The 11,511-nt window shown below is 42.4% G+C and overlaps 2 protein-coding genes across 5 annotated transcripts; one reads left to right on the forward strand and one right to left on the reverse strand.

The window, feature by feature from the left end:
• The first annotated feature begins 5 nt into the window (after positions 1-5).
• Positions 6-6,072, forward strand: LOC100696122 (collagen triple helix repeat-containing protein 1). Of its 4 annotated transcripts, none has more exons than XM_013276492.3 (5): positions 6-253; positions 1,110-1,187; positions 2,855-3,073; positions 3,164-3,380; positions 5,595-6,072. In XM_013276492.3, the coding sequence occupies exons 1-5, from the start codon at positions 143-145 to the stop codon at positions 5,735-5,737; spliced, it is 768 nt and encodes a 255-aa protein (XP_013131946.1). In that variant the 5' UTR covers positions 6-142; the 3' UTR covers positions 5,738-6,072. The 4 variants fall into 4 exon arrangements, with proteins under 4 accessions (XP_013131946.1, XP_005472598.1, XP_003453532.1 ...); XM_005472541.4 differs by having other exon boundaries at positions 6-211; XM_003453484.5 differs by lacking the exon at positions 1,110-1,187.
• Positions 6,073-6,161: 89 nt separating this feature from the next.
• LOC100702034 (mitochondrial folate transporter/carrier) lies at positions 6,162-11,128 on the reverse strand. The gene is made up of 7 exons (XM_003453505.4): positions 10,671-11,128; positions 10,364-10,514; positions 9,737-9,822; positions 8,872-9,026; positions 7,399-7,512; positions 7,070-7,215; positions 6,162-6,952 (listed from the first exon to the last, which is right to left on the reverse strand). Exons 1-7 carry the CDS (start codon positions 10,867-10,869, stop codon positions 6,826-6,828), a joined length of 978 nt encoding a protein of 325 aa, XP_003453553.1. The 5' UTR covers positions 10,870-11,128; the 3' UTR covers positions 6,162-6,825.
• Positions 11,129-11,511: the final 383 nt, after the last annotated feature.

The raw sequence follows: 11,511 nt of genomic DNA on the forward strand, positions 1-11,511 counted from the left end.
ACTCTCACATGGATGTTTTCCTTAGAGTGCGTTTCAGTGAGGTGACTGGCTCTTTCCCCCTCTCCTGGTCCAGCCCTCTGGGCTATAACCGGCTGGAGTCGCGCAGAGCGCACGGTAGTCGGCCGTCTCTGTCGCACGCGTGATGTCTCCTCTCACTGTCCGCCTGCTGCTGCTCGCCTGCCTGGCTTTGCCTCTTTATGCGGTGGAAAAGGTGAGAAGCAGAGGCTACCGAAAGGATCCTGACGCCGACAAGGTAAAAGGGGTTAGATAAGATTACCGTGTGGCCGTTAACGACAGCTTCTAAAGTAGACATGTGGCAGGAGAGGAGTGGACAGATTTTGTGGCATTATAACTCTGGGAGAGAGAAAAAAGGCTCACGTCAACATGTAATTATTACACTCAGCTTTACCGTCATTTTGTTGTTTTTCAGTGCATCCCATTTAACATCCACTGACTATTTTGCCTATTTTTCCAACTCATTCTGGGCTTCTTTTTTCTAGCGCTATGCATTGCTATTTTTAAAGAATAAAGATTTATCCACATGTAGAATAGTGTGGACAGCAGCAAATCCCACTTTTGTAGCTGTTATACAATCAGCTGCTTTTCTATTATACTCCAGACCAGATCTGGCTGTCCTCCACGACTGAGTGGACATAAGGGGGGGACTAAACAGGAAGTTGTGGTCTGCCTCATACTGTTTGCTTGCCTTTGTTATCCATCCGACTGTTTGAATAGTTTATAAGTGGGTACAATTTGGGCAAAAAACTTGAATGTACGTTTAAAGCTGGGTAATATGATATTTTTAACAGTACCCAAGGCAGAGTTCAGCTGTTTAATTTCACAGTCCCACGATACCTATCAATCTTACATTGTTTATGCATTTCATAACCCTCAATGATGCATCTGTTTAGTGATTGAAGGAACCAACTGGACACACAGATGTCGAATCTTTTAGGAATCAAACAGAAGTGAAACTAGTGTTTATTTTTCTGGACCCTGTTCAGCCCGCCCAAGCAGTTGCTCTTTAATATTCCACAACCGTGACCACAGTGATTTAATTTAAAAAAAGAAGAAAGGAAAAAAAAACTTATGTCACCATCTGTGTCTAGTGCACTGGAAACGATGCCGAAAAACCCAACTGCACTAGACACTCTGGAGAAGAAAGATCTGCTTACTTGGCCAACATGGTAATCACGAAAATACTGCTTTGCATCTCATCGGCTTCCTTTCAATCTACAAATCGCTCAAAGCTGAGCATTATACCCACGCTCCGCTCTGCATGCTCCAGGAGAGCTTCAGGCCCTGCTTCTGTGTTGACTAACACATAAAATGCTCCTGATTCCTCAGCTCTTTGGGGCAATTGCAGCCTTTTAGTTTTCCAGTTACAGTAGCAGACTGTAGGCGACTAATATTCAGCAGGGCTGGAGTGTAATTCATGCAGGCAGCCAGCACCACTATAGAAAGAACAGACTGGGAGCTAATATAAAAGTCAGCTGTGTGGCTAAGTGGACAGAAGATCCATTCATTACTCTGCTTTGAAAGCTCTCCAAAAATCTTAGTAAAACACCAAGACTTTTTCCTTACTGGAATATCTACCCAACTCTAAGACTAATGGGGAGTCCTTGGATCGTTTCCACATTTTGCCACCTAATTTTGCCAAGTTGCATGAAAGCCATGCTTCCAGCTTTATTTAGTTTCATGCATACAAACCCACAATCTACTGGTGTCATCAGACACTTCCCAGACTTCTATACAGATGATGTCAGGTCTCACATCTCCAGGTTGCTCCAGCATTAGCCGCGTAATGGCTAAAACAGACACTGGACCATCTGTTTCGCAGCAGCTGACATTAAATGCTCTGACTCTCTAACTTTCAGGCATTTTTCAGATGTACATCATCTGAAATACTTTTTTTTTTTTAACTTCACCCCAGAGATTCAAGTCTGGTTAAGATGTTGAAGCTGGCTGGTGTAAAAGCTCTTTGTTCTCCTCCTCTGCTTTTTTTTTCTTGCCCTAATGCCTTTTGGACACATGCCCCCCTCCTACTCTCCATAACTACTTCACAGATGCATGAGCAAAAGGGCAACAATGACCTTCCAAAAATATGCAAAATGCTTTCGGCTTTCATGCTTTTAAGGGCGAAGAGACATTTCTGTATGTCAACTTGTGTCCCTAATTGCTTACAAATGAAAAGCCACCTCCACCTAAAAAAAGCTTGAACCTACACGACACACTGCAATCTACTGGTCAGAGCGTCCCTTTGAGGATCACGTTAGGCAGATCTATTTAGATCCTCATTGTGTCTATATTTGCATGTGGTAAGGCTTGGCAAGCGCCCCCCCGTCTCTGTGTGTGTGTCTGCGTGGGTTTGAGTCAGCCTGAGTAGGATGCTGCGTCTGTTTAAACATAGCAGAAGGTTCAACGGGACAATGAATCACATTAAGGGATGAGTGGCCAGACAGCCACTAATTTAGGCCACTGCCGAGCCTTCAGTTCCTCATTAACAGCAGAGCTGTGTTTTGCTTGCTCGGCGGCTTCATGGTTGCTGGTCGTGTTGCTTTGGCTTGATTTGGATAACACGGCTTTTTGCACTTCCTTCAGCACAATTGTTTGTGTGATGTGTAATCTGGCTCCTTGTGTGTGATGGTTGGATGGATGGCAGCATTTAGGTGTCTGTGGTGCATGCAGTTTATACTTTCTTCCAGTGAGGATTTAACCTCACTGGAAGAAAGACAGTCTTAAAACAGGAAGTCTGATAACAATAGATTCTGTTGTTGTCATGTTGTTGTTGTATGGCTTTGTTTTACTATGAGCTTCCACCACTATGTCCTCTTCTCCTTGTTTTTTTTTTCAGTATGGTAGCTGCCTGCAGGGTCCAGCAGGCACCGCTGGAAGAGACGGTAACCCTGGGGCCAACGGCATTCCTGGGACGCCTGGTATCCCAGGCCGCGATGGACTGAAAGGCGAGAAAGGAGAATGCGTTACTGAAGTTTTTGAGGAACCCTGGAAACCCAACTACAAGCAGTGTGCCTGGAACTCGCTGAACTACGGGATCGATCTGGGTAAAGTGGCTGTAAGTATCTCACTGTATCTGTGGGGAATGTGGACAATTACATCACAATTACACGTTAAACACACACTTATGCTCCATTCTGCGTTGCAGGACTGCACGTTCACCAAGCTGCGCTCTGACAGCGCCCTCAGAGTCCTCTTCAGTGGCTCCCTCAGACTCAAGTGTAAGAGCGCATGCTGCCAGAGGTGGTACTTCACCTTCAACGGAGCGGAGTGCACAGGACCACTGCCCATAGAGTCAATTATTTACTTAGACCAAGGCAGTCCCGAGCTCAACTCAACCATCAACATCCACAGAACTTCCTCAGGTACGACACAGACTCTGCACAATACTTGTTCCCACCTCACAGTGCTAGTAATGCTATGGAAAGAAACATTAAGTGAAGTGGAATTTCCTGTATTAATGTCAGGTCTTCATCCAAGTCCTAATTATGAAGAAGCGCAAAATATTTTAGCTCATAACGCATGAATAGTTGCACTCTTTTCGTTCACGTTGAAATGTTAGGAAAAGCAATAAACCCCTAAGCCAAGAGTGTCAAACATAAGGCCCAGGAGCCAAAATCAGCCCAGCGAAGACTCAAATCTGGTCCTATTGGACAGCTTTGGAAAATGTGAAGTAAGGCAAAAGTTATGGACTTTTAACTGTATTTTCACAAGTTTTACAAGTTTATCAGTACTGATAAAGACCTCCCCCATGGCCATTCATGCTACACCAAAGTCATTAGGTAATAGATTTTTTTAAAAATTTCACAGTCAACTGTAGAAATTTCTTTACAAAAAAACAAAACAACGATACATAATATAAAAAAGAACATTTTCTATTTAACATGTCCATCTCTTACACTCTTAGCCTAAAGAATTGTGCTGACAGGTTTCTCTCTTCTATTACAGAAGCATTTCTTTATCATGTAGAAGAAAAAAAACTAGGATTAGCTGTTAAAACTGTACTTTCTTTTCTTATTTTAACATATCTTAGGGATCAAATGTGCAATTAAACTTCTTTACACTGACAGAAATGGGAATTCCCCTGGTCAGGCTCACTTAAGATCAAAAGGTTTGACATCCATGCCCTCAGCTGATAGCATCATCAGAGTTGGAGTCAGGAGTTACCAATTATTCCAATTAGTGACACTAGATTGGAGGCTCCAAAGGTGAAAGCAGGGTGGTGGCACCATGATGTCTTGGAGCTCTTCTGCTGCCTCTGGGCCTGTACAGCTCACTATGCTGGCTGGAACAATAACTTTAAACATCAAAGTCAAGCTAGTGAAGAATGTCTTCAAAGAAAATCCACCTTTTAGAGAAACCAAGTCAGAGGACAGAACCGAAAGATAGGAATAACCTCAAGAGAGCCGTTCACAACAGACATCCTGAGAAGCAGCTGTGTGAAGAGTGGCACAAATTTCCTGTTGAACATTGTTTAGTCTGCTGCTGCTGCTGCTGCTGCTAGAAACAGTTGGTTCCCACCAAAAAAAGAGAAAAAAGTCCAAGCAGTAATTAAATCCAGTGGTTCACATGAAGGACATAAGGACGCTTAGATTTTGTAGTTTACATTTTTAGCTGTACTTCAGACCAATTCATGTTTTGTTTTTGTTTTTTTACACTAAAATGAAAACTGTGCACACTCCAGCAGCTAGTTAGGCTACAACAAAGTCAAGAAATGGGGGAAACAGCTAGTTTCCCCCATTTCTTGTAAAAATACATTTAATGTATTTTTAATACATTAAATGTTGTCTATTAGCCTTCTGCGACCTGATGTGCCAAGGCTGACATGGCAAACCAAGCCCCCTTCTTTACTGCGATTTAGGCGAGTAACAGCAGCTCCAGTTTTTTCAGAAACTGACAGATGAAGGGGGAACACCTGGACTCTTTCTGGAAAGTGCCCAAAAGGACTTGTATAGATGTGTAGAACAGTTCAGTTCTCAGATTCACAGTATTAGAGCGTTTGATTCATGTGCCTTTTTAAAAAAAGACAGCTTTTTAAATGCATTTATGTACCCTACGCTTGAAGACAGCACAGAATGTGTGTGAGATTTACAGCCACAAACATGTTAGGACAACCTGTCTCAGCTGCAGGTTTTGGAGGGTTAAAGTATTTTTTTTTAAAAGAAAAGACTGGTTATTATATGGGGTTATATACTGAAACATCAGTTGAGAGCATCAAGTTTCTGCTCCTCAAATTGTTGATTGAGGAAGTGAAGAAGCCACAGCTTACAATTTATCACCCTTTTTTGCTTTGGGACTTTCAGTGAGGCTGGCTCTGCCCCAGCTTCAGTCTTTTTGTTAAGCTAAGCTAATGAACAGCCTTAAATTAACTGCACAGACATGACAATAGTGTTGACTGCAGACATGAAAGATTTTACATGGTTTTAATTATTTTTTATTTCTGTTTTTAAATCTGAAAGGCCCGTTTTTTCACCACTGTGTCAGAAAACCGCTTGTCTCGGCATTCGGTTTGGGTGTTCCCTGAAATTCATTTGCACCGTCTTCTCTTTTTTTCCCTCTCCGTCTCTCTGTCTCTGCAGTTGAGGGGCTGTGTGAGGGTGTCAAAGCAGGGCTGGTTGATGTGGCGGTGTGGGTGGGGACCTGCGCTGATTATCCAAGAGGAGACGCATCCACAGGCTGGAATTCTGTATCCAGGATTATCATAGAGGAATTGCCTAAGTAAGGAAAATAAAGCAATACGATTGGGAGGGACCTAGTTTTGGTAGCGTGACAGCATGTTATCCGACGCGCCACAATGATCAGGTGTGGTTTGCTGAGGCGTCACTGATGGGAACGTGAATGTTTTTGAGTTTTGTTTAAATGCTACACCCGTCGACAGGCCTACGAGTACTGTACTTTTCTGTCTACCGGAAATAAACTTTGTACTGTAGCTTTTTCAGCTTGTGGCTGCTGTTAAGAGTACAGCAACAGACATGGACAGTATCTTTAAACTCTGTACTCCTGTAACCTGTTTATATGCATTATTACTGTTAATAAAGCACTTCTTTTTTAAGGAAATGTTACTTCTCACTTCTGAAACTATTTATAGTCGGTGTAGCAACAAAGTAACGTTTAATGTATTCACATGAATCAGGCCTGAGACTGCATTTAAAGCACATTTTAGATTTTATAATAAAATCTTATAAAGCACAGCTGATACAATGACAAAAACGTCAGGAAAAAAAATGTGTGAGGGCTCAAAGCTCTCATCAGGCAAATCATTTCACACACCTGCAACATCTGAACCTGAGCCGATCATGAATTTGATGTTTATAATGAAGTTTTTCATAGTTTTATAGTTGAGACTGTATCTCTCTGTTGCCAGAAAGCATAAAGTGTAAACAAAACTGCTGCATGATGACATATTTCAGTCATCCACCTCTTTAGAAAAGACCCTCACGCTACCAGTATTTAAAAAAAACAAACAACAACTATTAAAGCAGCATTGTCCCCATAAAGGTGAACAGCAACAGACATGCTCCCTATAACTTAATTGTGTGTCTGAATCACAGAAAGATCTCTGCCATTTTTCACAGACTGTCAGAAAGTTGTATTGAAAAAAAAAAAGAAGAAAAACTGTTGCTGCTCCATTTGGCAACACTTATTTTCAGTGCACATGAGTGATTTTCACTTCAGCACATTTACACGTACTGGACGACGACAGCTTGGTGTTGATCAACACGGTCCTCCCCTGCATCTCCTCCGCACGGCACCAACGTGTCAGCACGAGTTTGCAGCATTCGGGGCAGTCCGTGCCCTGCTTTTAAAACCTCATTTATTTTGCCCGAGAAAAAAGTGAGACACGTTCTCGTAAACCACGAAGGTGATGCAACAGGCTGGGGTGACGCGGATCAAGTTGGGGATGATGCCTTTGTAGAAACCAAGGGTGCCTTCATTCCTGAGGAGACAAGTGGGAAAATGGTAAGCATCAATCATAACAGTCACTCGAACTGTGCTCAGAGCCTGAGACGGGGGCGGCACGCTCGGTCCCACTGTGAGCGGATTGGTGTCTTACCTCCATGTCCGTCTGACGACATCAATAACTCCGTTGTATCTATTGTGCTGGTCTTGCAGGCGAGCTCGCACCACTTGATATGGGTATGTTGTGGCCACGGCAAATATTTTGGATAATGCTGCCATTGTGATGTATTCCAATGGGTTCTGTTCCCACAGACAGATAAATGGAGGGAGGAAGAAGGGAGCAGAGCAGTGTAGGAAAACTGATGAGTCACTTGTTATCAACTGTGGACTCTGTCTCATTAGACTCAAAAGTTACAAGCCTTATGGCTGAGTTTTATTAAACAATGTTTCCAGCCTGTCTGTGGCTCACGGTCTGTGACTCACCAGCTTTGCGTTTGAATGTGCTTTTCTGTATTTGTTGTAGTCTCTCTTGAGCTCTTCGTAGGCCATGAACTGCAGTGCTCCGTGAGACGTGCCGAGCAGACCGGGAACATAACCCTTTTAAAGACATACTCTGTAAGTCGATCTGACTTGAGACTCAAATTCCCACAGTGCAACTTATCCACTGAAAAGCCCACAAATCTGTGGCTCCCCATCTCTTTGCTCTCTGTGTGTTTATACACCCCTCTGCATTTAATCATTAGTTAGTATTAATCTCTGGCTCTCTTCCACAGTGTGTCTTTTGTCTTGTCTCCCTCCCCTTAGTGAACCTGGTTCTGCTGGAGGTTTCTGTTAAGGGGAGTTTTTCCTTCCCACTGTCGCCAACTGGTTGCTATAGGGGATCGTCTGATTGTTGTGGTTATTACTGTGGGGTTTATACCTTACAATATTAAGAGCCTTGAAGTGACTGTTGTTGTGATTTGGCGTTATATGAACTTAATTAAATTAAGGGCCCTTGGCCCTATTTTCTCTGGAACTTTAGATATCCTGTTTCCGACAGCAAATTACAATTCAATATTGTTAATGAAGAGGCTGACATACTGCTTAAAACCTCTACTACTGCATAAATGGGTTGTGTTTTTTTCAGCTAGAAAGGCAGCTGATGCCCTCTAGTGGTGATTAAAGTCAACAGCGCCTACGAGGTCTTCAGTATTCCTATCAAAATAAGCAAAGGTGAGATCTGAGGGGATATTCAGAGCACATTAATTTGTCTCCCCACTTAGAAACACGAAAAAAAGCAAAATAATTCAAAAAGAAAACACGCCAGAACATCACTGAGCAAACCAACAAAAGCTGCACCAGGGCTGAGGCTTCTTTCTTTAACAATGAGTGTACTTACTCCCAAAATATGGATATGAAATATGAGTCCTAATCACCACTGAATGTTTGGTGGTAAACCTAATGATCCCCAAAGCACACAAACACACCATGTTGTTATCTAAGCGAGCAACAGCACAGTCTCTCCTCTGACACCAGCAGGTAGTCTGAAAACCACAGTGGACTATTTTTTTGTCAGGTCTTTAAGGAATTGTTGCTAGTTTGCCATCTCAGTAACAAAGCTGAGATGCCATGCATGAAATCACAGTATGCATGTTTAAGCAGAACCAAACAAGTGACAGAAAAGCTGTCACAAACGAGGGTTATCAACTTGTTACATTGAATCTCACCATCTGGGACCAGGGAGACAAAAAGGAGCACGGAAGAGGAAATCATGTCTACAAGTGTTACTCAACAGGGATAATATGTTAAAGAAGAAGAGTTGAGAATAATTATTTGTAAATAATAAAGACTACTAGAACATTCTGGCATTAACAGGTGTAGAAAAATCTCCCAGTTTAAGCCACCCCTCCCAAATGTTTAAACTTGCTAACCAAGAAATCTTACATCATAAGGAACACCAACACACTCATGTCTCACCTTGTAGAGTCCAGACACTCCTTCATGGCGGTAGATCTTAACCAAAGCATCAAACATCCCCTTGTACTGCTTGCTATTTCGGTCAGCACTGTACTGCAGCACCAACCGGGTCTTGGTCACCCAGATTGGGTTGGTAAGGGTGAGTGTGAGGATGCCTAGGCAAGGACAAGCAAGGAAATGTCACTAGGAAGCACACGTGACTTCTACTACTTTATTAGACCCGTGATTATTAGCACACAGGCCCCTCAGTGAAGAGTCATTTACTATAACTGAATATCTATGACATGAAGAACAGGACCAAGGAGTTCACAAACTTTGAAGTGGTACAGGAAAAAAAAAGACTTATGTGAAGTTGTGCTAGAGATCTCACACAAATGCCCAGCTGTTTGTGCACAGCACAGTTTGGAATTAGCTGATCATGTCACCAAAGTGAACAAGAAGCGCAACAGAGTGCACTGGTGCACTTTAATGCCACCCAAGCATCATTCTAACCTTCTCATTCTCATTAGAATGATGTGAGTGCCTGATGGGGAAAATAAATAAATAAATCACAAGATCAAATCAATAAAACATATCTGTTTTGGTTTCATTTTTTTATGCTGTTGATGGTAGCTATAAAACTTCCCCTGTCACTGGATTCTTCAATTTATTTCCCATGAAAACCTTGCAAAGGCTGTAAATGCCTTTTTTTCCCCATTCACACGAGCACTTGAGGCTGCCCTGAACCAGAAGTAACTAACTCCTTGTCAGTTACTACCAGTTTGTAGCAGTCGTATCTAGCTGGTGTTATTGACCATGTGCTGGTTATATGGTGGGGGAGTGGTGTTCTGTAGTGCGGCAGTGTTCAAACACGGGTAGTACTAACCAGCTTCAGCCGCTGACACCAGGTATTCTGTGGCACTCAGTTCAGCCTGACGACCTTCCTTTGTGTACCCTTTGATTGCATTGTAGCTGTGAGGGAACAGGGCAAGGGCAATAAGACATCTTGCAGTTGTAAAGTCATACATGCTGCTTTTTTCATTCATAGAGTGCTGTACAATCCCAAACATTATGGCTAACAGCTAGATTTTCCAGTTTCAGTGCAGCTAGCAAAACAACAAGCAGCCACTTACTGCTAAAGAGACAGACAGTGAAAGTGGACAGTATATCCTCGGTTTCTTAACATAAAACTCATTGTTACAGCCAGGGGCGGCATAAAAGTGATTGCCTTATACTCATTTTTAGTTTCAGTGTCCTTGTTTTCTTCTGACTTATCGATTCTGTCACTAGTAAGCTAACATAAACTAATGTAAGCCTATTAGCCGCAACCAACCAACGACATGAAGTCAGAAGATGGAGCTAATCCTGTTTTTAAAACTTTAACTTTAAGCACTTATCCAGCTTCACAGACAGTGTTACACCTATGTCAGTTTTTGCGAGCAGGGCTCCATGATGTAAATTAGCTTTTATGTGTAGTGTTTCATGTCCTCTTTAAGGCTTATAGCTTACGTACAAGAAGAAGTAGAGGCCCCAAGATGCACCAGCACCCCAAACGTTGGGTGTCACGCCTTGATAGAGTCCTCTCAGTCCCTCCTGCTGCCAGACACTCTTCATGCAGTGCAGCATGCCACTATACTTCGGTCTTAATTCAAGTCCATCACTTACTGCATTTAAAAGACATTACAGACCTTGAAGTCATATGATACGAATTAAACACATCATGGCAGTAGTTTCTCAGCAGCATCAAGTAAAGTCATAGCAGCATGGCACATCAGACAGTAAGGAAATTACTTTTAAAATTTCATATTTTCATTTTGTACCTGCAAACCTGATTTTGACCAGGTCCAGGGGATGAAGCACGAGCGTTGACACCACTCCCCCGCTGAGTCCCGCGATCAGGTTTTCTACCCTCACATGGCTAAAGACCTTCTGTAGTCGTCCGCCGAACGAGACAGCAGACACGGGTTTGCCGGGCAGTCCTGTCTCTGAAACGGGACCGTGATTTGGAGCGGAGCTCATGGGCAACTTGGGTAGCTAGCTAGATCCTACCGGCTAGTACTGTTTACAACACCGCAAGCACGCACCGTGTCAAAATGTAACTCTCTCTATAAAACTGAGGCGAGTTTACAAACAGTACGAGGACGGAAAAGCTTCCTCATATCTCTGTGCTAATGACGCACCACGTTTCTAACATGCGGAGGTACCTCACAGGTGTAACGCACTCTCCAAGTGTCAAGTCGCAGAGCCAGTGCTCGACCTTGCTGTTATTATTAAGGAATGACAAGTTCCCGTTGTTGAAATAGTACTTCCGGTTAAAAAATTCAGAATAATTCACACGTTAAATAAGATAGTATTTATGCTTTATTTATTTATGTATTCATTTTGCTAATACAAAAGTTAGGATTTTTTACGTGAACATATTTTGTATGATGGCTCGGGGGACATGTTTGATAAAACTTAACTATATTAAAAATATACGTTTTCCACATAAATTACATAAAATCAGTGTGGCTATTCAAATAATGATTTAAATAGTGCTTTTACAGGCTTTCATATATCTTTTATTTCTTCATAATTTTGTAATTTTGAACTTAATTATTATGTCTATCTTATTCTGTGTCTTCGGTAAAGGTCCCTTGAAGTCGCCGTGAACCTTTCTCC

This window comes from Oreochromis niloticus, linkage group LG11, assembly GCF_001858045.2.
Source record: "Oreochromis niloticus isolate F11D_XX linkage group LG11, O_niloticus_UMD_NMBU, whole genome shotgun sequence".
Classification (NCBI taxonomy): domain Eukaryota; kingdom Metazoa; phylum Chordata; class Actinopteri; order Cichliformes; family Cichlidae; genus Oreochromis; species Oreochromis niloticus.

Coding starts and splice junctions, on each gene's coding strand:
- LOC100702034 (XM_003453505.4), bottom strand. CDS start 10,869: ATGAGCTCCGCTCCAAATCACGGTCCCGTTTCAGAGACAGGACTGCCC. Junction 10,515..10,670: donor GGTCAAAATCAGGTTTGCAG/GTACAAAATGAA, acceptor TTTTAAATGCAG/TAAGTGATGGACTTGAATTA. Junction 9,027..9,736: donor GGTGTCAGCGGCTGAAGCTG/GTTAGTACTACC, acceptor GTCCTTGCCTAG/GCATCCTCACACTCACCCTT.
- LOC100696122 (XM_013276492.3), top strand. CDS start 143: ATGTCTCCTCTCACTGTCCGCCTGCTGCTGCTCGCCTGCCTGGCTTTG. Junction 1,188..2,854: donor CTGCTTACTTGGCCAACATG/GTAATCACGAAA, acceptor TTTTTTTTTCAG/TATGGTAGCTGCCTGCAGGG. Junction 3,381..5,594: donor CATCCACAGAACTTCCTCAG/GTACGACACAGA, acceptor CTGTCTCTGCAG/TTGAGGGGCTGTGTGAGGGT.